General features: G+C 39.1%; 3 protein-coding genes across 3 annotated transcripts; all 3 read right to left on the bottom strand.

Annotated features, from left to right (window-relative positions):
* Window positions 1-692: 692 nt before the first annotated feature.
* Window positions 693-9,236, bottom strand: LOC110186762 (uncharacterized). The gene is made up of 4 exons (XM_020956023.2): window positions 8,812-9,236; window positions 2,955-3,452; window positions 2,085-2,172; window positions 693-1,924 (listed from the first exon to the last, which is right to left on the bottom strand). The coding sequence occupies exons 1-4, from the start codon at window positions 8,924-8,926 to the stop codon at window positions 1,729-1,731; spliced, it is 897 nt and encodes a 298-aa protein (XP_020811682.2). The 5' UTR covers window positions 8,927-9,236; the 3' UTR covers window positions 693-1,728.
* A 2,016-nt stretch (window positions 9,237-11,252) lies between these two features.
* Window positions 11,253-14,854, bottom strand: LOC110186685 (putative peptidoglycan muropeptide transporter SLC46). The gene is made up of 10 exons (XM_086840582.1): window positions 13,360-14,854; window positions 13,196-13,305; window positions 12,990-13,140; window positions 12,747-12,930; window positions 12,237-12,679; window positions 12,042-12,178; window positions 11,780-11,969; window positions 11,672-11,719; window positions 11,512-11,620; window positions 11,253-11,451 (listed from the first exon to the last, which is right to left on the bottom strand). Exons 1-10 carry the CDS (start codon window positions 13,472-13,474, stop codon window positions 11,394-11,396), a joined length of 1,545 nt encoding a protein of 514 aa, XP_086696708.1. The 5' UTR covers window positions 13,475-14,854; the 3' UTR covers window positions 11,253-11,393.
* Window positions 14,855-21,623: 6,769 nt separating this feature from the next.
* On the bottom strand, window positions 21,624-24,404 carry Mayo (mayo). The gene is made up of 2 exons (XM_020955974.2): window positions 23,031-24,404; window positions 21,624-22,973 (listed from the first exon to the last, which is right to left on the bottom strand). Exons 1-2 carry the CDS (start codon window positions 24,289-24,291, stop codon window positions 21,784-21,786), a joined length of 2,451 nt encoding a protein of 816 aa, XP_020811633.2. The 5' UTR covers window positions 24,292-24,404; the 3' UTR covers window positions 21,624-21,783.
* Between the last annotated feature and the right edge of the window lie 450 nt (window positions 24,405-24,854).

Raw genomic sequence — 24,854 nt, 5'->3', positions numbered from 1 at the left:
TTTATTTTATTCCATGAACAATAGAGTTTTGCTTGCTTAGAAGTATTTTCATTGTTTCCTTCAAACAACTCTTACCTTTAACCTTTTCACCGCGATTTTCTTGGAAATTGCATATCACCGGAAGCCGTCATTAGCACTGCTTACGGCAAGCAGTCACTTCCTTTAAGCAGTTCGGATCGAAGTTCGTGCCGAGCAGTTATCACGGCTCCATGGCCATTAAAGCGAAATATGAATCCTTTCGGGCGAAATGAGATTGCTTACCAGAATGCGAACAACATTAGCGAATATGTATAGTACTTAATCGATGGCGGAGCTCGTTCCAGGGTTTATGTTGAACTTTTGCGGCAGCGGAAATTATTTCTGGAGAAGCCCCGAAATGGCCTTGAAGGCGGGCAAAGTTTTTCGCCCAGTCAATGTTTTCACTCCGCCCACTTCATTCACTCATCATCAAGTCAATCAAGTTTTAATGATGCCACAATAAAGCCACGCCGCTGAATAATTTAAGAAATGTCCACGGGGCATTATTTTTTTTTTGCCCTCTGATTTATATTGTGGCATACTTATGAGCTCAGGCGAAGGCGAAGAAATCTGAAATTTTAATTGCGAGCAATTTTCCTTAAGTGTCGTCCGGCCATAATTGCAAATTTATGAGAATTTTAATGAACGAGTACAGATTGCCAAACACGTTTCGCTTGCTTGGTTTGCACAGTTTTATTTTATTTATTGAAAAATACTTTTCGGTTTTCTTGCGGTTTCTTTCTTGTTGCCTTGGTAAATAGTTTCGCAATTGTTTTTTGTTTTTTCCTTTGGGTTTACACATATGCATTTAATGATATGACTTCCATTTATGGATTTTCGTATTCGACTAGCTCATTATACACACACATAGATATATATAATACATTTACATTTACAAATATATATAACTGGGTTTTTAGACCCAAGCGCAGGGTCTGGTAGTTGAACTCTAAAAATACAGACAACACAGTCGACAAGTATTTTATATCTTGTTTTTCTGTCCTGACATCTTTTCGTATGATTTTTTTTTGCCATGACCAGTGCTGAGAAAACTCTACTTGAAAACAAGATAAATGGTTGAAAAATAAAAATATAGAGAGTAGAAAGTACTTAAATAATTTAATGCTATTGTTTAAAAACGTGAGGAATGGTTCATTGAAGAATAAAACAGTTTAGTAATTAAATTTGTTCTTAAACAATAAAGAACTTTAAATATAATTTATATTTCAAAGCTTGTTTCACTAGGGATATATTAAATAAACGTCGAAGAAATTCTCCTATTTGTTTGGTTAAGAGCTTATCTTTTTAAAAAATAAAGCTAAAACCTACAGCACTGGTCTGGTTTTGTTTTTCTTTTTTGTTTTTGTTTTGGGCTTAAGCCAACATTTTTCATTGTTTGTTTTTTTGGGGGGATTTTGCGTTCAGCCAGATTGGGGTTTAATTCATTTTCATTAAGTCCGCCCCGTGTGTCAATCTTCATCAGAAGACGAGCGCCCAAGTCCGATGTCCCTTGTCTCCTTTCGCCGCAGGATATACCTTGTGTCCGCCCCCTAGCTGCTGCTGCTGCTGCCTGAATGATGGGGGATGAGATGGCCAGAGCCACGCCCACTGCCTGGGCCAGGATTCAAATTTCGTCGAGGGCAGCCTCCCCATTTTCAGTCCCGTCAGTCCTGCTTCCCTCGATTCCTTGTCTGCCGCTTCCAACAGCGATTACAACAGCCTCTCCAGATCCTCGCTCTCCGCGTCACTGATAAAGGAGTCGGTGTCCGTGAAGTAGTCGTCGTCACAGCGATTCCGGCGACAGCACACCCGCCGGCCCATCTCCTCGTCGCTCCAGTGCTCGAACTCCTCCTTGTGATGCTCCAGCAGCATTAGTGACGGGAACAAACTATCGCAGCCACTGCATCTGTGAGGTGCGAAATTTCGTTTCGTTTGAAGGAGATTCAGATGGAATCCAGGCGAAAGCCAAAAACGAAAAATACACAGGACAGGCGAGTGGGGGAGAAAGTAGTGAACAGGTGAAAAGTGAGAACGGCAGGTGGCTTAATTAAGTGCATTTCCCTTACCCGAAGTGACGCTTCTTTTGCTGGTGCGACGCCAGCTGCCGGTGACAATGGAACGCTCTGTCGCACACGTTGCAGGTAAGGGATTCATCTGGAAATTATGAGGATATATGTAGGATATATATGAATAAGCGTACAGTAAGTCCTATAAAAGTGCGAAAATCTAGGAAATTGGTACATTTATTATACCCTCACAACATATTACAATTTAGTTAGAAGCTTAAATCGGAGTGAAGGAGTCATTTCCAACCCTACAAATATATATTCTTGATCAGCATCAACAGGCAAATCGATCTAACTATGTCCGACCAAAATTAATTTTTGTTCAAAAATTTAAAATTTTTATAAGGGGTACATCGTTAAAATTTTTAAAAATTGACAAAAATTTGAATTTTTTAAAATTTTGAATGGAATATGATGATTTATTAACCCAACAAAAACTAACATAGGAAAGCTTTCCGAATTGAAATTTCCAAAATATTTTATGGAAAAATTATGTTTAATATGGATACGAAAAATGCGAATATTTAAAGCTTGGTTATGATCTATTTTAGATTGGCTCCTAATTTTCCATTGCAATCTACATGGGCTTATAAACTTCATCTTCCTCAAGTTAGTTTTCGTTCTTCTTCGTATTTAATATAAAAAGCAAAATATTTTGCTTGAACATTTTGCTTTTACTTTAACCTGCAATAACATTAAATTGTAGTATCTTAAGTCAAGGACTCCGTCTCATAACCAGCTTATGTTACTCCTAGAAAAACCCCTTTTGCTCATTAGAGTTGCCTCCACTGTACCTCTCCTCGGTTGCAGTGTCTGCCTCATCAGGTGCCCATTATGGAGTCCGGACTCCGGACCTTAAGTAAAACTCACCGTAGTCATCATCATCGTCGGCCATGGCCAGGGCATGCAGTCGACTTATTGTGTTTTCGTTAATCTCCTTCGATGTTGACGTGGCCCCCGCCAGGTCCTTTGATGTTTTGGCTTTCGCCTGGCAGAGGCCGAGCTCGCAGAGGGCGCTCTCCACCTCGTAGTTGCCCTGGCAATCGGCATCCGTGCAGGCCAACAGATTCCCATTCCCGCATCCGAGTCCACCTCCTCCTCCTCCTCCTCCTCCACCGCCACCTGCACTGCCATTGACATTGACGTTGCCATTGGCTTCACCTGGTGGCTCGTTGGCATTGCCATTGCCGTTGCCATTGTGGGCATGACTGCTACACCCGGCACTGGAGTTTGCGTTCGCTGCCAGCATTTCAAAGTCGTCTAGCTCATCGAACGGATCATCGATTTTGTGGCCAAGTGACACGGCATCGTCAGCCTCGGCGCTGAGGCGACCATATGCCTTCCGTGGGGGCCGCTTCACATATTTGTCTGTCGAGAAATTGAAAGCAACAAAATGAGGTGGAAAAATGCATGAAAAAACTTTTGCTAAACAAAAGCGTGGTTCTATTGATAAAACATTTTTGCTTTTTATTTTTTTTTGCAAAGCTCCCAGGCGGTCTGTATTTCAAAGGAACTCTATGGGGGGACGGTCTCTTCATGTAAAGCTTACATATTAGGAGAATATTTATGACAATGAATTCCAAAAGAATGAGAAAAGTATAGCTAAAGTAATTCTGGGAAAAATAAGGTGGAGGTCAAGTTAAGTTTGTTTGTCAGTATATTCAAAATAAATCTTAAAAACAAGAATGGATTTCCCGCTAAAAGTAAATTTTAATATTTGTTCTTTGCTAAGAGATTCCTTATTTATTTTTTACAAATGCTTTAATAAATTCCAATAAAAAATTTGGAATTATAAAATAAAATACTATACAAAGGAGTATTTTTACTGATAATAGAATATTTCTTTAGGTTAAACATTTGTGTCAGTTAATAATTATAGTTACATTTCAACGTAACACAAAATCTCTTAATATATCTTAAATAAATAAAACATATTTAAAAGAAGCCATCACTTTATTTAACCGTTCTTAATTTATATGCAATTCCCCATAAAACTTAATTAAAAAGCAAATGAAAGTGGAAAAAGTTTTTAAGTGCCTTTACCTCAACACAAACCATTTGAATATATTTCGCAAAGAGCGGAAATTGCCATACATAAAACTTCTCTCAATTGCTTTATGATTGTTTTTAAATGGTTTTGCTATGGCAAACGCACATACTCTCCCTGGGTAATGCATTAGTTTTTCCAGTGTATAACTTTTGTTTCCGCTTCAAGGGAAACTTTCGCTGCTATGGCGCAAAGCTTCGAAATTGAGAAATGTTCCTCAATGCATCAGAAAATTTATGGCGGCTTTTGTGCTTCTTTTTGGAATTCACAGCGCTCCGTACCGTTGAGACACAAAAACTTTCCGCATTCTTCGTATATTTTTGTTGTTTATTTGTTTGTTGTCGTCTTCCTGCCTGCATGTCCTTGAGTTGTGAAGTGATAAAATGAGATTTATTGAAGGCTTTGTTTGTCCAACAACGGGACAGAGGGTGTGATCGGCGGAGGGTGGAAACGGACAATAAATAGTTCCTGGCGGTGAGATTCCATGAAGCCTTTATTTACGGCACAAAAATGTATGGCCCCCTTGATTTTTATGACCTCACTAGACGTTCGAGCCCCCATTAGCAGCTCATTATGTGGGCTTGGCTCTGTGTGCTGGCTTTAATTGCAATTGGGTTCAACACTGCGTATGCGTATACGTGACGACACGAAATTGCCAGTTCAGAGGGTTTAATCGCATTTAAATGTTCAATTAACTTAAAGTTTCGCTAGCAGAGTATTTAAGTTTTATTGTGTGGGGTTTGACTCTTAAGTTTAATCTAATGGAAAAGTCGTGGGTTTGTGATTAAGTTTGATTAAATACTATGACGCAGAAGTTGTTTTCCTTTGTATGTATTTTTTAAAAACAATTTTTTTTTTAAAACAGTCACAACTAATTTGAAAAGAATTATTATTTCAAATTTATATTATTTTTGCCACTATGGCATTAAATAAATATTTCCCTTATTTTTCATCCCTTAAAACCGCACTATATTATGCCCTTAAACAAAGACCCCTAAATATTTACTCGGAAATAAAAAATGATTAAGAGCTTCTGTTGCTGTGGCTTTTCCTGAAAAACATAAACGACCATGAATATGAAAATGTGTCGTTCTAAAAAGCAAATAAAAAACGCATATATGGGGAGCAGACATTTTTGTGGAAATGACGGATGGTTGGAGTGCAAAGGCGGAAAAGAGTGCGGAAAAACCAGTGGAGTGAGAGTCCGGAAAGCGCGCCAGACCGTAAGGCAAACTAAAACTCAATTTTATCGCCAAAATGCGAAACGCAGAACGGCGGCTGGCCGGAAAGTGTGCAAACATTTAACGCAATGTTTTTACTGGACTCCGGGATTGGAGCTCAGGCGAATGGAAATTTATGACTCCGGACCGCCTTTAAGTTCAGTGCGCCGCCCGGTGCCTCTGACTCGTCGTGTAATCTCGCCAGATAAAAGTTTCTCTCGATTCTACTTTAGAATTACAGCACAAATTATTACAAATGATGCCGCCCGCCGCCGGCAGTCGGATATAAATCACGGCGGGAAAGACTGGAAGCCAGCAGACAGGAGCGGCGTTATTAATACGCCAGATAAATGCCTAATAATTCTTCGCATGCTGTGCCCAGGATACATTCTCCTTGCCAACTGCCAACCATAATTTATGATACATTTTCTGTTCAGCCATTGTTATTATTATTATTATTTCTGATGTCTGGCCCCAAAACATGAACTAATGATGCCGCCGGCCGAAAAACAGTCACATTTGATGGCCGGTGACCAGGACGCCGCAGAAAACCAAACAAAATTGAAAAAGTAATATAAAACGCCAACCAGACGTCCAGCAGGAGCCGCAAATAATTGGACATTGCACCTAGATGTTCACAGTGATAGAGAAAAATAAAGAAAATATATTTTAAACCTTGAATAGGGTAAAGTTTTTGTGGAATTTAATATAAATTTGCCACTTTAATACGGACTATTATAAAGTCGTTGAATACACTTTTTCATATGAAAAATATGCGTATTTAAGGAAATTTGAATCTAAAGATGGTTTGAAGTTTATTAGATTAAATAACTAGGCTCATTATTGAATTATTAAATAAATGAGCAACTTGAGTGTAATATTTTTCTTGTGCACACGCACAGATAGCCACAGAGAAACGCTGACACACCCTCCGACTAATTGCCCTTGCTTGTTTTACAATTTTCCCCTCACAGATTCCGCAATTTGAATGCACAAACGCATTATTATCAATGACAAATGGCTGTCATAATTATCGGTTAATGCCGTAGCCATATGTTGCCCAGAATTTGCATAACACACATAAATCTCACCCTCTCTCTCGCGTCCTGCCTCCCTCTTCGTCGTCCTGTTTCCCTTTTATCCTCGTGTGAACAACAATACAACAATATGTTGACAAAAGCTTAAGGGCGGCGTCTCCTTGTTGTTGTTTTTGTTCATATTTGTTCAAGTTGGCAAATGAAATTTTTTCTGCGATTAAATTTCGCGCCTGCCGCGAGTGATTGGAAAAATTGTCGTTGGCATTGCCATTAATGTCATAAATGTTTGCAAATTTGCAAATGTGAATAATGGCAATTTGTGCGATGTGGGAAAAAGGTTTTTCAATTATTTCCCTGACATTTAGCACTTTGTTTACCGTTCAGTTCCATTTCAATGGATTCATTGTGCAAACTCATTAAATATTACCCTAGATAATGTTCAGTTCTTGTTCATTTGTTTTTCCGCTGGGCAACAGCTGTTCGAAGTAGTAAATCAAATTGGAGAAGCCTTTTAAGTAGCCCACAAAGCTCAGCTGTTCTCTTTTGCCAGAGTATGCACTTGGAAAATGTAATTATAAAACATAATTACAAGCACAAATATTTGGAAAGTTTCGCATTTGCGTAACGCAAATTCAATCAGCTAAAATCAATATGGCCAAAACTATGGCTTCACGAGACTTGTTTGCAAATATAATTTAAAATTCGTGCTTAATATTTAAATTGCAATTTGTTCGTGTTTGCTTTTAATTTGTTCCCTGCCACTCAGCTAATTAATTAATAACATAGAGGGTTATTCATATTCCATATTCTGGTGAAATGCATACTTTTTAAGCACTTAATTGCATTTGCATAATTTAAAACAGCCCGGTTGATTTCACAGGAATTAAATCCTTTAGAAGCGTGGATATACCAAAGGGAATAGTAATAAAAAAAAGAGTAAAGTGTTCTTTTGATATAATACATTTATTCATAAGGAATATGTCGTAATAATAAACATTTCATGGACCCTGTAAATGTATTTTTTTCCTTTGGTATTCAGTAATTTGTGTGACCAAAAATAGGAAATAACATATTTATATTTACTGCCAAGTTATTTTTTGTGCATATATTAAATCATCAAATCCATTGATTCGTGGATTTTCTGAAACGGTTTTGAATATATATAACTTCAGCTGATGTGCTGGAGATAAGCGGAAAATGAAGAGAGATGGAGCACTTGGACTTTGTCTGGGAAAATCAACAAAAGCAACTAAAAATTCCGATTGCTTGCCTCCGGCATTTACCACCCCCAAATATTCCTCCCCATTTTCCAATCCCTTTGCATTCCCCATTTTCTATCTCCTGCCATTCCCGATGAGGGTGCGAGACTTAGCGCTTAGACAAAAGCATCCTGGGACCGAAGCCTAAAGTGTTTTATTTTCGACAGTCACATCCGCACCACGTTTTCCCACACGCACACGGAGTCTCATTATTACGTGGGTTGTAGGGCCTCAATGTTATTTACTTTCCTAGGTTCTCCTTCAATTTTTTTCCACAAGGTTTTTCCCTTGGTTTTCCGTTGGCTGGTTCCCACTTTGCCATACGGCGAATAATATGAGTATGCAGCAAAGTACAATATATATTTGGCGCGTATATTCCACAAGTCATTTCGAGAATTTTAATTAACTTGTTTTGATAACAAGTAGAGGGTTTGGCTTATGAATAAAGGCACGGCCTAAAGTGGAACATGTCTGGCATACGGATTCAAGGATATCCAACTGCGTGGGCTTTAGTCCCGTGGAAATCTGAATAAGGATGAAACATTGATCGGGTAATTGAGTTGATGAAAGTCATTAAATTCTAGGTAATCTATGAAAATATATAATATATGAAGTTGCGAGGGCTGGTGTAGATTGTCATCTTAAACGATTTGGTTTTGTTGAACAATTAAGCAAATTGATACTTAAGAATGATTGTGTAAGGTAGTCAGATTTGCTTTTAACAATTAATTCGCAATTTCACAGAAGTCGTTCTTAATGTAAATTGGTTAGTTTGCATATGAAAATGATTGCTATAGCTATTTAAATGCAATAATTCTTCAATTGACAATTAATTTAAACAAGTGTAAGAGAAATAAATAGAAAGGTAGTAACCTAGAACTTCGCATTTTAGGTTATTACTTAAGTAACTTAAACTAATTTGAGACAACACTGCCTCATTATCTAATCGCATTTATTTAATTCGCATTTCCCCCATTTTTCTGACCAATATACCTTCAATCACTATATCATGCCTAACGCTATTTATGGTTGACTTTCGCCGAAGTTTGAGACTTAATGTGATTAGTCCGCTAATTATTGATGAATTATCCTAATTGAGGGCGGAATTTTGGCGTAGCTAACACGACTAATTGATTGCCAAGGTATCTGCGATCGGGGGATTACCTTGAGTGCTATTGCTGTGATTGCCACCATTCGCGTTGCTCTTCGAGAAGCTGCAGTTGTTGTTGAAGGAGTTGAAGAAATTGGCGGCGCCAGTACGTCGTAAAATCCAAAACATGATTGCAGGATGTTGTCAAAAAATACGACGCAGTTGATATGTTGCAGCGCGGAAAACTAGGCAACGAACACTACTCGAACTGCATTTCCACCGACGGCATTTCAACGACGCGCAACGCCTGATAAGCGAACAACAAACGATAAGCGAAGTCGGGAAAGCACGGAAAAGTCTCTTATCCAACCACCGCTGGCGACCGTTTCGAGGCGAAGTCTTCAGCAAAACTAACTCGATTCGTCCTCGGCTCTCTCGTTTTATAGGTCCTCGCTTGAAATGAGAGGAAAATGCCAAAGAGAAATTCCACAAGAGAGAGAGAGAGCGAGAGCGTTCCACCTTGGGTATACGTAATAACGTAAAGCCTTACGGCGGAAACAGCTCTTTCGCTCTCTTGCCGCTATATTTCATATTGGTAGCAACCTTTGCCTTTGGTAAATGCCAAACTTGACCTTCGTCAACACTTGCATGTCGTTTGCCCGCTGGCAGCTCATAATTTGTTTTGTTTAATAAACGATTACGTATGCGCCCCGTTGACGTGCCTCAGCTGTCGCTCCCGTTTCGGGCCTCTAAAACGGCCATCAATCATGCCAACCGGAAGTGGACGCTACTTTGTTGTCCGCCGTTTACCGTTTAAAGTTTTATGTGCGTCTTATCTGGCTGCTCAATTAGACAGAGACATTTGACGACTTTTGGCTTTGAGAATAAATGGGTGTAAAGATAACACATGGAATCAGGATATAGGTAGAAAAATTAATATAAATCGAAATATGGTAAACAAATTCGAGACTAAAGGGTAATTAAAGTAGAAATAAACCCAATAAAGAGTTTGAAATATAATAGGGTTATTAATGTTATTATTAATAATAACAAAAATATATTTACATTGTTATTAAAGGAGGTATTTTCAAGTTCCTAAAGTAAGCAAAATAAAGTCTTAATTAATATGGTGGAAAAATGTTACACCTTAACCAAGTCTTATTGATTTTTATGGTCCCCATTTTTTCCATCTGTGTAGCAGCCACAGAAACCAACGGAAATGTTAAACGCTGAACTGCTGCCACCAGCACTTGCATCCGCATCAAAGTTTCCCTTTTATGGTTAACGCTTTTCCTGTGCAAACAAAGACACCCCTGAACACGCGCCCCATACACACCCACACCCACACATACACACACACATACACTCCATTAAGTTGGCGTGTTCAAGTGCAAGTGCAAGTTCATGCCCTGCGAATTGAATTTCGTGGCGATTTGTTTATTTGTTGCACGCGCGACGATCTTAAAGCGCTTTCAAAACGATTTCAAAGCTCTTTCGAAGCATTTTCAAAGCACCCATGGCTTTAATGCTTAAACCGAGACAAGACTGTGATTTGATGACTCGGTTTCGGTTCGCCGATTTCAGTAACCCGATACTGATTGCTGGGGGATTGTGGCCATGTGCGTGGCCTTATAGGGCAGGAATTGTGGCACATGCGTTGCCCTGCCGCTTACATATATGTAGCATACCTTTGTGCGCATAATAGAGTCGCAATTTAATATTTAATCATCGAGTTGATGTTCAACAATTCAAATTGCCGCAAATTGTGCCCTGAACTTTTGGCATTGGTGACATTACAAATTCATGCGAAACGTGGCAAAGTCACAAAGAGTCCAAATGAATCCAAATGATTCTCCGAATACGTTTGAACTTTGCTATATGTTGCTCAAACTTTTGCCCCATAAATTATGCACTATTAAAAGCTCATGCCTTATGCATGTCCTTATTGCAAAAGCCAGCAAGGACATGACCTGGTGTATAGCTATAAAAAAAATAAATATTTCAAGTATTAGTTGATATAAAAATGCTTAAATGAATGGAATTGAATTGCAAATGAAGTTTAATACATCAAAATAATTTATAATAAATGCACGTTTACGAAACAAGTTATTATTTATGACAGATATACAAATATATAATGAATGGGCTTTAAGTTATCTTTATACAGTGTAATTTGACTATTTTCAGTGTATCCACAACAGAGCGTTACACACACAGACAACAATTAAATAAATTCTCATCGGATAAGCGTGAAAATGTGTAGTCACTTATGTCCAGTTGATGCAATTAAATAGTTCGATAAATAGTTCGCATTGGAGTTGTTGATGGCTGCAATTTAGTTAGCATTTGTAATTTGATTAGGTGACATGAAAAACGAACGTTTGCCAGGAATGTGTTATTAAAAACCAAATGCTTGTTAATCTTTTAATTTCGTATCTGCACATGTTGCAAATCGAAATGGTTTCCAATTCCCTTATTGCGGTTTTCAATAAAATTAGCTAAATACAAAAACTCGTTTACAAAATCCAATTATTTAATACTGACCATGCCAGGCCACACAAAGTTTTCAACTCGAGCACATAAACAAAGCTTTGTAAAGTTGGCCAACTTGCCACAATCAATATTGATGGTAAATGGAAATTCCGTTTCCTTTTGGCTACTTGAGCGACTTGGCGTAGAAGTTTCGGTGCTTGAATTTAATTCTCATCACACAGCTGCAAGTATAGATATTGAAAATCATTGAGTTCGATGATGGATTTTGCTCTTATATTCACCCAATTAGAAGGAAGGATATCAAATAGAATGCAGCGCTAAGAAAATTAAATTCCCCAGGATTTGTGGTCAAGGAGTTCTTGTAAATTGCCGTATAAAGAGGAGCAGCCACTGGAATTTAAATATATTTAATAATGAAGACTTGAGAGTAATATCACCTACCAAAAGGCGCAAAAGATTGCACGATGTTTCCAATTGCAAAGAGTTTGCCTGATGATTTAATAAATAATTATTAAGGCAAGAAAATAATTTTATATATATTTTTCCCACCCGTGTCCGAAGCTGGAACTATGTTCGATACAATTGTTCGACACATGGGTCCTTGAATGGAGCGGAATACCCCCAAGGCCACGGATAAGTACAAGTGCCATGTTAAATAAGCATATCCTCTGGCCAAATTGCTAAGGATCTCCGAAAGCAGAGAGAGTAATGCCAAGGTAACCACAGACAGGCCAAAAAGCTGCAAAAAAAAGTTTGTATATATTTTAAGATTACTTTGTGTATCAGCTTAAGAGTTCACCAGAATATTCACCTTTCTTAGTATGAGAATCCCAAGTAGAGCTCCCAGCATTGGCACCGATTGACTCACTGTCTCGTAAATGGTATATTCGCGCACTGTCATGTGAAACTGCTGACGCACGAACAAATACATCACAGTTATGACGCCATCTACAAGAATGTCGTCAGCTCAATCATTATTCTAACCGTGAATAAATAATGGATTTACCGCCAACAAAGATGGAAACAAAACCAGCCAAGGTAACAAGCCAAATGATGGAGTGAGCGTTGTTCTCTCTTCTCTTAAAGCAAGTGCTAAACATGTCCTTAATGTGCATGATGCTCAGCAATCCTGGCTCTTTAGTTTTCTCTTCAATGTCCGGTTTTTCTAGTGTTTCGTACTTTGGCGGCTCATCACGCTTTTCATGTGCCTCGGGCTTTTGATCGGAAATTGTCACAACAATTTCCTTCTCCTTTTCGGGAATTTCATCCTGATCCGGACACATTCCTAAACTTTCCGGCAGGTAGAAAATAATAAACAATGTTGCTAGGATAACTATTAAACAGGAGAGGCTCTGGACGAAGGCGGCACTAGTGGCTGCATACACAAAGCTGGACGTTAAGGAACCACTGGTGAGGGCCACGAAGAGTATAAACTCCATGAATATCATTCTGAAAGATACAATTAAATTTAAACAGTCTTTTATTAGGGATTAACCTATTAAAAATATTAACCCACCTGTAAGGCCTGGTATTTCTGTCCGTTGTGTCTGATATAAAGCAAAATGCAGCCACCATAAATACACACAGTCCGCCGAGAAGGGAGTGAGGGACAGCGGCAAGGGTGTACCACCAGGGATTAACCATATAGTAATTAGACAGCCAGCAAATGACAGACGACAGCATAGCAGAAGCAGAAAAGCCTAATAATAATACATTTCTATAATATTCTCTTTAAATGCGATAAACAAAGCTTTCAAACCAATCATGGAGACTATGAGCAAAGGTTTACGGCCGTAATGATCCGACCAAGAACCAACAAATAATCCACAAATTGCCGGCACAATGCTCTCGAAAAGTGTCCGTGTAAGAAACATATTTGCCACATACGACTGCAGTTCGGTCTCAATTGCCTGATGATAATCCTACATTATTTTCATTTAAATTAAAATTAATTAAAGTTGTTACCTGAATTTCTGCCGTATTGTTTTTGCTATCCAAAAGCTTGCAATCACTCTCATTGTACTGAAATATCACCGTGCAGGTCTGATAAATCAACTGATTACGCATGACGGTACCTAATGGGATGATCGTGCTATAGCTATATGATTATAATTGAGATATCTGCTCACCTGACAGCATGTGCGAGAATAGAAGCATAAAAATCACCGGTTCTATGTAGAACATGTTAAAGAGACGCCCCCATTCCAGGCTTTTAAGCCGGGCCAAAGAGGCCTTTTCAACCATTTTAACTATTATTTTTTATTTTTTTGGTATCGGAATACTTTATAATTATAACAATAAAATTCACTGGCTTTCATTCAGTTGCATCAGCAATCGCAAAACTGATAGCCTGTTTATAATTACTATAATTTAGCGTTATTATAGTCAAGTCCTATAATTTATTTTCAACAGATTTAGTTTGATAAAATATCATTAAAAGTATTGTAACTGAATTCTATCTTTTGAATTTGTAATATATATTTTTAAAACACTCTTAATTTACCAATAATTGTTGAATTTAAAAATTAAATTACACTATTATTTTATTGATATATGCATTTCTTGATACACTTTCTTCAGTATAAATTGTTTGTGCCAAATCTTTCAGACTCTGCTGTTTCATTTTTTTGTATAATTTTATATAGACCAATTCATAAATTGATATAATTGCACTTGTATCACTGGTTTTAAATTCGCGTTATATTTATTATATAATTTATATATATATATAAATTTATCAATTGTTCAACCTTGACTTTGCATTTGCCACACGCTTGTATTTTATCCAAACTGATTATTAATTACACTCTTCACTCCGACTTTTCGCTTGGTTGGTTTCACTATTTACTCAGCCAAGTGCTTAGCAAAATTCGCAACTCATTGTGATTCCGAGTTCTATTCCATTTGAGTTCCGATCACGAACTGACCGGCTATCCGACATTTAACAATTTATATAGGTTTTGTAGAATATAAAGTAATAATTAGGAGAATTTAATGGGGGATTTTTTGCCAGCAACAGTTGAGCGCTGGATAAAATCTACGTTGTTCGGGTTATACAAGCACATATGAGTTCCGTTCATTTGAAATTTAAATGTGTAAGGTAGATCGCAAGAAACATAACAACAACTTTGTCATGTGAACTTTTCCAAGCAGGCATAACTTCCACAATTCTTAATACAGGGCTCTGCACTTAACCCTTTTACGCTGGAAAACTTTTCTCCCTGCGGCGCACATACACACACAAACACATGCGAATTTCGGAAAGGCGAGAGCAACTTTTCCTGTGTAAATTGCAGGCCAACACTTCCGGCAACATGTTGCCGCCATTTCACGTTCCCTTAAACCTTCCTCTTCTTCTTCCGCAGCTCACTTCACTTCGTCCCCGGTTATTTCGCGCTTTTTATTACATCACTATTTTCCCCTTCATTGGCCTTCTTTGGCTCCGTGCCGCACAGCATAAAATATGCATAAAGATTTTCAGTTTGGAAAGCGGAGAACGTTTACCAAAATAATTTTGGTAATTATTTTTGGGGTTTTCATTCGGAAGGGCAGGCAAGAGGCGGGATTTTATTAACTGTGGCGCATAGTTTAAATACAGTAAACAGGCGTTTACTTAAATTAATGTTAAATTCGTTCAATAAATTATTTTTAAATGGTATGTGGTGAAAATAGATATGTACATAGAAAAGGAATAAGAGATTTTATGGTAATAATTTTAAATATATGTTTAGATAATAGTTAATTGGTTATAGGTAATGGCTACTGTGTAGGCCAATGTCAGACTAAAATAGATTCAAGTTTTAAATTAGTTTCAGCATAACACGCATACGCCGTGTATACCAAGCCTTTTCTACCAAGTTGATTATAAACTTTTTTTTTTGCCTTTAGCGATATTAGCATATCAACCATATATCCTGTATTCTTAAAGACTAAGAATAGGACTGTTCTGGGTAATTTAAGCAAGTTAATTGTAACGTTTTCACGCATATAAGCGATATTTGCATAAAAGTGGCTGTGTACACCAGTGACTTTTACTTCATTTCTACAAATCACAACAAAAGGAAAAGCCGAAAATTGTATACCCTTGCATGGCAATCAAATTATATAATTATTATTTGCATTTTTTTAATCGATATTTATCGTTATTTTTATAAGACAATTTATTTAAGAAGTTAAAGTTTTAAAAACTCATAATTAAGCCAAAAATTCACTAATTTCAATTCGAATTTCATTTCTGTGCTAGTTTTTGAAAGGTTAATAAATCTGCATACTAACTTTCATAATTTTGAAAATTTAATTTTTTGTCAAAATTTAAGAATTTTAACGATGTAACCCCTTATAAAATTTTGAAAATTTTGAAAAAAATAAAACTTTTGCCAGACATAGCTATATCGATTCAGCTTTCGATGCTGATCAATAATATATGTGGTTTATAGGGTCGGAAATGACTCCTTTACAGTGAAACCAGCTTCTGACTAAAATAATAATACCCTTGCAAGGGTATAATAATAATATAAAAGAATGGTGCAGAATTTCTCCTATGTTTCGGGCACATCACGCATACGCCGCGTATGCCCGGCTATTGTTGACAAGCTAATTGTAAACTTTTCCGCTTTGCGTCCTATTGTTCGCCAAAACTCGCAAAACGAAGGAAGAAAGGCGGGCAGCGCGGTGAAAAAAGGGCGGGAAAAACAAAGGACCGGCGAGCCATATTAGACCGGCTGGCAGATATGAATGCCCCAAAGGAGTCGCAGTTCGCAGCACAGTTCAGTTCAGGCAGCACATGCACATGGTAAGTTCAGTTTGTGCAACTATTGTCTTGGATGGCATTGCGCAACATGAAACCTTAATGGCAATGGGAAATGGAACGGGAACGGGAATGGGAATGGGAATGGGTATGGGATTGGGGCAACTGTTTGCGATGTGTGCGGCTTTGTGTTGTTGACACAAAACCAAAGGCAACAGCAACAAATGGCATGGGGCAACTTGTGCAAACTCGGGCGAAAATTAAAAAATACAAAAAGCAAGAAAATATAACCAAGAACAGACTATACACGGAGGCGAGGCTTACTGGCTGGAAAGAAGGAAATACCAGTCAAAACATAAAAGGCCAGAAAAGTCGAGTAAGCCAAGCCAAAAGTGCCCCAGAGAACTGAGTTGGAGGCAAAAGCAATTTCTTAAACGCAGCACGTGCACAAATTCATTTCTGTTTGCCTTAATTATTTTGAGATGAAATGGCAAAAGGGACGCCAGCAAACACACACAAGTCCTTGGCAATTGTTTAGTTTCACTTTCTCGGATGATTTATGAATGTTTTGCTTTAGCAAATCTGTTTCTGTTGGCCTCAAGTGCCTGGACTAAAGAACCGCGACTTTATTGCTAGACTGTTAAAGCCCAAATGAACTTCAGTCTGGTTGAGTTGAGAAGCTGTAGAAAAGCAAGATAAAGGAATCTGAGAATGCTTACGATTAGATAGCAGCGGCTCCTACTGTTCTTTATGGTTATAAGCCTTAACCAAAGCAACCAATATTTACCAAAACATTTACAGAAATTAATTTCAACCCTTTATTTGTTTAATTTATTTTACACAGAACCAAAATACATATAACTTTGTAATGCTGAAAACATTTTGAATCTGAAAACCTTTAAAAAAGCAACACTAGTTGATGAAAATCATTTTATTTATGTTTAATTTTTTCCCATTTTCTCTGTACCAATCTGTTGAAGGCCATTTTTTATTTAGGTTCAATTTCCCCCTACCTCTCATTATCCCTTTATTTATTTCCTTTTGCAGGACCCGTGTAATATTAAATTATAATTATTCTTTTGCCTGCTGGCGACAGTTTTCATTTGCCTTTTTGCCAATTAAAATATTAAAAAAAATACGTTCTTTGATGCGGCTCCGGCCCTTTTTGTGTCAAGTGTCCCTTACAATTAGGCCGGAAAGGCTTAGCGGCCTTAAAGTTTTTAAGCCGCTTTAAGTCGATGCAGCTGTTTGCCGTCATTTGATAATAAATTTCGATTCGACAGCCACCCTTTTGCGAAATCGATGGGAATTTTCCCCAATGCTTTTAATTGGGCTCCGGGACATTGGAGATTTCTCAACCCACTTTATTTTTTTTTTGCGAAATGGCAGCCACAGGATTTTCCCGGCACATTGTTGAACATTTCGAGTTCGTGGCCAATTCAAAACCGTAAAGCTGGCAACTGTAGTTTTGCGGTGGCATTAGTTTTTGGCAGTTTTAATTGCCCGGTCAAGAGCCTTTGGCATTGGTATTGCTAACTGCAGCTGAAATCTCATTTCGGTGTTGTGTTTGCCATAATTTTTCCGCAAATAACTCACCCGTGAAGATTATATGAATATTACGCAATTGCTGTGTAAATTGTTTTTAGGATTTGACCATGAATTCAGGGGGATTTAATGTAAATAAACAGGAGTAGCATGTTTTTAGAAATTGTTAAGGATTATATTCAAATTTCAACATCTGCTATCACGTTGTAAAACAATGACAAATATATTTAGCAAATTGTAAATATTATTAAATGCCAGTTTCTATGTATTTCTAAACACTAATTAATTTTGATATACATCAATTTGCCATTTCAAAAGCCACAATTTTCTGCCAGAGATACGAAATAATGTCAACCAATTCTCGTTATATTCTTCTCCTACTTTGCCATAATTTGTTCTGATCCAAAGTCCAACTGTTATGCTGGTTTTCCCCGTAAATTTAATACAAATTCAGTCGGACGAAAGGCCACACACATGCGGTGTTCTTCATCGTCGCATGTTTGTTTGTTGTGGCAAATGCTCTTGACAAATTTCCGCACATCTAACAAATTTGTTATGAGGGCTCTCGCCATTTTCGGCACGCGGCAGTAGCTAACATGCCACTGCCAGCATCGCCCAGCATCGGCGATGTATGGCCATTAGTCAGGCCAAATGGAGCGAAAACATATGGGGGCTTTACTGTAGCTGGGTTGTATGTGGTTGGGAGCACTGTATTATATGGGAGTTGGAATTAATGAACTCGTGATGTAGACATGTCTCACTCGGATGGCGGCCAATTTCTCATCTCTGATGGAGAGACAAAAATCCATTCGGCTGCATTCCATTCCATTTGCATGTCTGGCTGCAATTTGCCGGAATTTTGTGAAATAACTACTTGTGCGATAAATATTTGATAAACAACATTTCTGCAGCTTTGCGGTTCAGTGACTCCGCAGGGCGTCGCAAATTGCGGCAAATTTCTCGCATTTATTTTCCATTTATAGTATGTGCTCCCGCTCACAGCGCCGCATTAAAGAAACTTTCGTAATCATAACTCGCTCTTGGAGCTTGGAGCTTGGAGCCAGCCATTGTTGCCCGCTTTTCCCCCATCGAAGAATTTTCTTTACTTTATCCTCGCGTCTTTCCCCTCACCTTGCTCCGATAAGATACTTGAGGGTGTGTGTGGCCGAATGGAAAATCAATACGTATTTATGGGTTCATGTTGTGGGTGCACGTACGAAATATCAGCAATACTACACACACCTAAGGACTGCTGTCCCAGGGGAGTCCTGCAGTCCTGGAGTTCTGGCCATTTGCACGTTTCGAATCATAAAATATCTGCCGTACACTCGTCGGAATGTGAAAAGAAAATAATTTTTAATAGTTGCACATGTCCTTGCCTAGCCTTTTGGGTGTGCTATTACGGAATTTACAAAAAATTGCCAACTGCAAACAGGTAAGGTGAGCGTTGAAAATAGGGCTAGAAGGAGAGAGTCGAAGAGAGAGCCACACCTTTCAATTTATAGGTGTTTCAATTTATTTTTTGTTTAAAAGAAACACATAGTCCGGGATTTTAAATGTATACTATGAGTATTGTAGACTTTAAAAAATAAGTAAAAATGTATTTCAAAGTTGCAAGGATTTAAAAAAACGCACTTTATTGGTTGTACATCAATTAATATAATAATTTCCTAGTTAAAGTCAAGATAAATCAAATATATTTATTTTTATAGTTCCGGATTAATATGACGTATTTTGTGTGTTTATTTTCTGAACTTTTTTTTACCGCATGTACCATAGAGTGCATTATTTAGCAGCAATTATTTTCCTGTATTTACACGGCTTGGGTAGCACGCAATATCTGTGCCAACAGCTTCCGCTCGCTCACCTGTCCACTAGAGTTGTTTTCCATTGAAGGTAAGCGGCTTATGAGCACCCCTTTTAAGAGTAAATTTTACGCGGAAAATTGATTGGAAATCGACAAGGACTTGCCACTAAGCTCGGTCAGTGGTATTTAGCAAGACTAATTGAAAATGTAGTTGTAAGCAAACCCAAAAGCGAGAAATAAACATCCGTTTTAAAAAAGGTAGGCAAATATTTTCCTAAGTGCTTTGCACTTTCGTAAAAAAATCCCTGGCTTCAGCATTTAACAGGTGCTCAGCTTCCATTGGCAGCTCTATGTGGAATCAAAGTTTACAACCGAAGAACTTGGCAGCTGGCAAAGTGAAGTCCTGCAAATCAAATTCCATTGCAGTTTGCCAGTTTCTGCTCCTGGTTCTGGCTTCGCTTTCATTGTCTCTGCATTTGAATGGTGGCGGACGCTTTCAAAGTGATTCACATTTTGATTGATTGCAATTGATACGAATCGAGAGCATATGTACATATATGTGTGCATGTAGTATGTATGGGTTGATTGTGAAATGTCAGCGGGAGTGCAGGATTTGAAATTGGTATATTCCCGACTAAAATATCGATTAATTCCATACCCTCATCTGTGCCCACTTGTTTAGATGAGACTGAAAAGGGCTGAAAGTTTGCCTTTTTGATTTACAATAGTTACTGTGGGGAGCGCTATATCTAATAGAAATAATAATGATTGAGAAATAATTATCACCAGTAACTTGAGTTAAAAACTAATATAAAGAATAAAGGCATACAAAAAAATGTATAAAAATTATTAAGTTCATATTCCCAGTATAAAGTATTATAGTTTTATAACTCAAATAAATACAAAATATAAATAAACCTTACTCCTCCACATATTCAAGTGCCTCATAAATCAAATAAAATTTCAATTTGTTATTATTCTACAGATTAATAAAACGTTGAGTTGATGATTGTTTAATCGTTGGTTGTAATGGGCCAATAAGTGACACATGCATGTAATATAATACAGGTCGCAAGAGCTTTGTTGTAAGCGGCTTAGGTGCTCTCTGTTCAGAATGCAATTTAGTGCAGAAAATGGATTCGTAGTGGCACTTATGTTTAAGCCAGATTACAATGACAGTTGATGGCTTAAAGAGAAACTAATTTAAAGTGTAATTTGATGCCAGGAAGGGTAAGTCTCAGCAGGAGCTGGAGCTCTTAAGTTTCGAGGGAAAACTTTTGAGGTTAAGCCATAGTCGCAAATTAAATTCATTCCATTCCACATGACATCATTTAATTTAGCTTGGAATCAGTGGCAAATGGAATCGAAGTAAACACTCGTCGAGTGCCATCAGTTTGCTTAAATTTTTACGGCTTCAACACTTACCAGGTGCTCAGCTTCCCTTGGCAGTGACATGGCTGCCATCTCAACGACCGGAAGATGAAATACTTTGCAGCTGGCAAGGGAAGCCTTGCAGTGGAAACTCAAATTGCACTTGTCTGTAAATGGTCCTGCTTTCATTTTCCTTTCAGCGCACTTTCAATGCAAACGAGTATTTAAGCCCTTTTTCTCACATTTTTTTTCTTTGATTGATTGCAGTTGGTAAATAGTCTTAGTGGAGGAATTGAAATAATCGTTAGCCCATTTCGCTTGATTTCCCTCAAAAGTATAGTAATTTGTTAAATCAAGTAGGTATTTGCTGGGTTCCGCTATCGGGAGATTTTCCAATTTAAATTTTAATTGCCTTATCGATGGTGTTTAACCATGAATATAGGCCAGTGACATTGAGATACTCTAATAAAACAATACTAAAACAAAAAACTGGTTTGGCGGCAGGAAAACACCCATAAATAAGTGACGTCGTTGTGTATATATACTCATGTTGAGTTCACACCTTCTTAACAGTCTAATACTGTTCGTAAATAAAGGACGTGATTCATTGAGAGTTTTCAATCTTTATTACCTCTATTTGCAGATAAACTGTTTGTAGATAATATCTGCTATTATATGTACATAGTAGTTTTACTCTATGGCCGAAAAATACTAAACAGAAGCTATAGTAGTTTATACAAAATTGTACACTCTATTATCTATAATAACAAATATAACAGACTTCATGGGGACACAAAAATATAACTTATCTAGCAATTAATATACATATATATGTATATATAATTTCTCCATAATATCACAACGCACTTTCCACGAACTGCTTAGTTCCAAAAAAGGTGATACAAACAAACTTCTTTTCATAAGGTGGCGAATAAGATTCTCTTATTTTATTAAGCACTTTTAGGTATTTAAATAGTTTCATAAATTATAAACAGAGAGCTATACATAATGGCAAGTAATATAAATATATCAATACACTGGTGCAAGACCATTTGTTCGTTGGTAAGATGGGATTTTCTGGATCTACTGGTGCGATCTGCTTGTAAAGTTAGTGGAGGAGGTGGTCATCGACTGGAGCTCGGTGGTGCGCTTCTGTACATCCATTTTCATCCTTGTGGGACAGATTAGACCCACCCAAGCACGACGGTTAGCCGCGTCCAAGAGCACAAAGTACACAAACATCACAAATCCCTGCATGGTGGCTGTGATGCAGAACATGTACGAGAAGGCCACGCCTGCCTGCATGAAGGCGAAAATGCCAAAGATCCAGGTGAGTCCCAGCAGGAAAAACAGCATAATTGAGAGCTTGATCTGTTTGACCACCATCTTTCGCTCAGATTTGTGGATGCTCTGATTCAACGAGTGCGAGATGCTGTAGAACACATACACAAAGATCACCAGATTGGCGACCGTAATGAGAGTCACGGGTAAGACTACTCCGAAGGTGAGGCCATACCCCGAGGGATAGCAGATTCCAGTGTCCGTTGAGAGCTGGGCAGCGGAGGGCAGGTATGAATCCGGATCGATTAGGGCCACCAGGAGAGTGGGAATCAGGGGCAACGACCAGGCCACAATCGCTGCCTTTAGGATGTAGTGACTGGGCCTTTCGATTCCTATCACGGTCACATAGCGCTGGAACTGCAAGAAGGCAATGATCAGCATCCAGGTGAACAGCACCAATATGGAGTACTGCAGGGCAGCGCCCAGAGCCACACAGCGCTTGGTGTCCCCATTGACCACCAGCTGCTCTGATATGTCATCCGTGTTGACGAACACGAAGAGCACCATCTGCAGGCACATGGCCAGGCACAGGTGCAGCAGCACCTTCGTGGAGGCCTGACTGCGCCAACTCTTGAAGACTGCGGCTGTGAGGAAGATGCCAAAGATTCCCAGTAGCGACATGCTGCAGCCCACAATCGAGATGATGTCAAGGACGCGCTCGTTTAGCGGCGTTATCAGGACCTCTTCTCCCAGGTCGTTTGTCCGATAGCTGCCACCCACCAGGAAGGCGAACTGTGTGAGATGCTTGGTATGACATTCAATGATGGTATCCCTCAGCAGATCCGAGCTGCTGGCAGTGGTCACTCCATCGCTGCTCCAGGTCTCGTAGTTCCAGAAACCGCAGCCAGTGCCCAAGTGAATGGACCTCACATCCGGATTCCGAAGGTTCTCGTTGCGGAGGAGAAAGGGTAAAAGCAAGGGAAGGGATTTATCTGCGAGATAGACAAGGAATTAATCATAAAATCTGTGACTATACTCGATATACTTACCCTCAAGTTCCGGTAAAGAAATTGAGATTACTTTGCTGCGAGGCTTGCGACTGCGATCTCGTGAAGTTTCGACAAAGAGTGCGTCGTGGGCGTAGACCTTAAAGATTATGTAGGAAACGCCCTTGGCTTTCACCACTTGCCAAAGATTTTCAGGAAGAAAAGCCGCCGTCTCCAGGTGGCTTTCTTCCTTGACCCTTTTTAAGTTATCGGTGGAACGTAGAAAGCGATACCAGAATCCGCTAGAGGAAGACCTCCTTCCCTCGGCTTGAGCAGAGTAGATGGCTATGCCAGTAATGCCATCACAACCAGGATTGGCGAAGAATACACTAATATTTCCTGTTATCAATACTTGAACTCCAATATCAGAGAAGTTATAGGTTTCCACGCCAGTTGTGGCTGTTGTGGTGGCGTCACTGGTTGGATTGGGCACCACTTTGCCACATCTATCAGTGGGAACCATTTGTCCCGGTATCGCATCCATGTAGCTCTCAAAGTTGCTCAGTAGAGAGTTGGTGGCATTCAGTTCAGCGGATAAGCGCAACACTTGACTGTCGCTGGACATGATCTCCTTGCAGACACTGACCAAGTCGACACTGACGGAGGCATCCTTCTCCTGCTGCATAAGAGTACCAAACATCTGGCCAGTTACATGGATATCGGCGGGCAGAAGAGTCCTCTCCCGCTGACGGAACATTGTTCTCATAATTCCGGTCATCTCGCGACGGCCTTGGGTGTCATTTGTGCGTCTCCTGCCCTCTAGCACATCATCGTGCAGGCTGTTCAAGTCACCGCTGATCGTGTGCTCCCTAAACCGCCGCAGGCAGACGACTGGGGGTTGTTGCTCCAAGGACTCCCATTGCGCTCGATAGTTGACCAAGAGACACTGTCTGGTGACAGGCATTCCGTTCCTCAGGAGACAGACATCGTGCAGAGTGGCACGTTCACCGATTCTGGCTCTTTTCCACTTGTTCTGATGAGGCGTTTGGTCATGGTTCCGCGTGATGTAATCGTGCTGGAACTCCTCCGGTTCGCAAAACATTGAGTCGCAATAGACCCAGTTGGCTTCCGTTTTCTCACCCGGATACCTCACTTTCAGCCCGGCACAATAAGCGAAGGTGCCATTTTGATGGCACATTTGCCTCTCTGATGGGCAATGACTGAAAGGGTCTTCAAAGCTCGATTCTCTAGAGTCATGTGCCTCAGAATTCGAGGTCAGTGTCGAGGCCACCACAAAAAGCACCAAGAACCCGGTGAAATCCATGGCGTATGACGTATGACTCAGTAGCGACAGCTGTGTGCAGCTCTCCGACACTCCATAAATATACCCGTATACGGAAAAGTACTAGCAACCGTACGTCGTCCGACTTCCTCGGAATATCGCGCCAAACTGAACAATTCGATATTCGCAGACCTCCAAAAGGTGTGTGTTATCAGTTGTTGGCACGATCGCTAATCGAAGCATTGGCGGGGAATATTATGTATTTGTTCGGATAACACAGACACAAAATAAAAACACAACTCAAGCTATGCGACGTTTGATACAATTTACAGTCTCATTAACACACACCCGGCAATTGAGGAAAAAAGAATCTAAAAGACCCCTTCCGAGGCAAACTTTAATCTTGTGACGTCGCCGTTGATATTTCTGTTGTATTTGCTCAAACCGCAATTTCACGCCTTTTTTACTCAAAATACTCATGTTGAGTCACTACGTGCTTGAGTTTTCAGATAAGAAGTTAATACCTGGAAAGCATCTATGACAAACGATGTCAGCTACTTCTAATTCCAAGATGTATTACACGAAGTCTGTTGGACTTACAGGCA

This window comes from Drosophila serrata, unplaced genomic scaffold (assembly GCF_035046125.1).
Source record: "Drosophila serrata isolate PLE 108 unplaced genomic scaffold, ASM3504612v1 contig_382, whole genome shotgun sequence".
In the NCBI taxonomy this organism is placed as follows: Eukaryota; Metazoa; Arthropoda; class Insecta; order Diptera; family Drosophilidae; genus Drosophila; species Drosophila serrata.
This window is presented reverse-complemented; position numbering and strand designations above follow the sequence as displayed.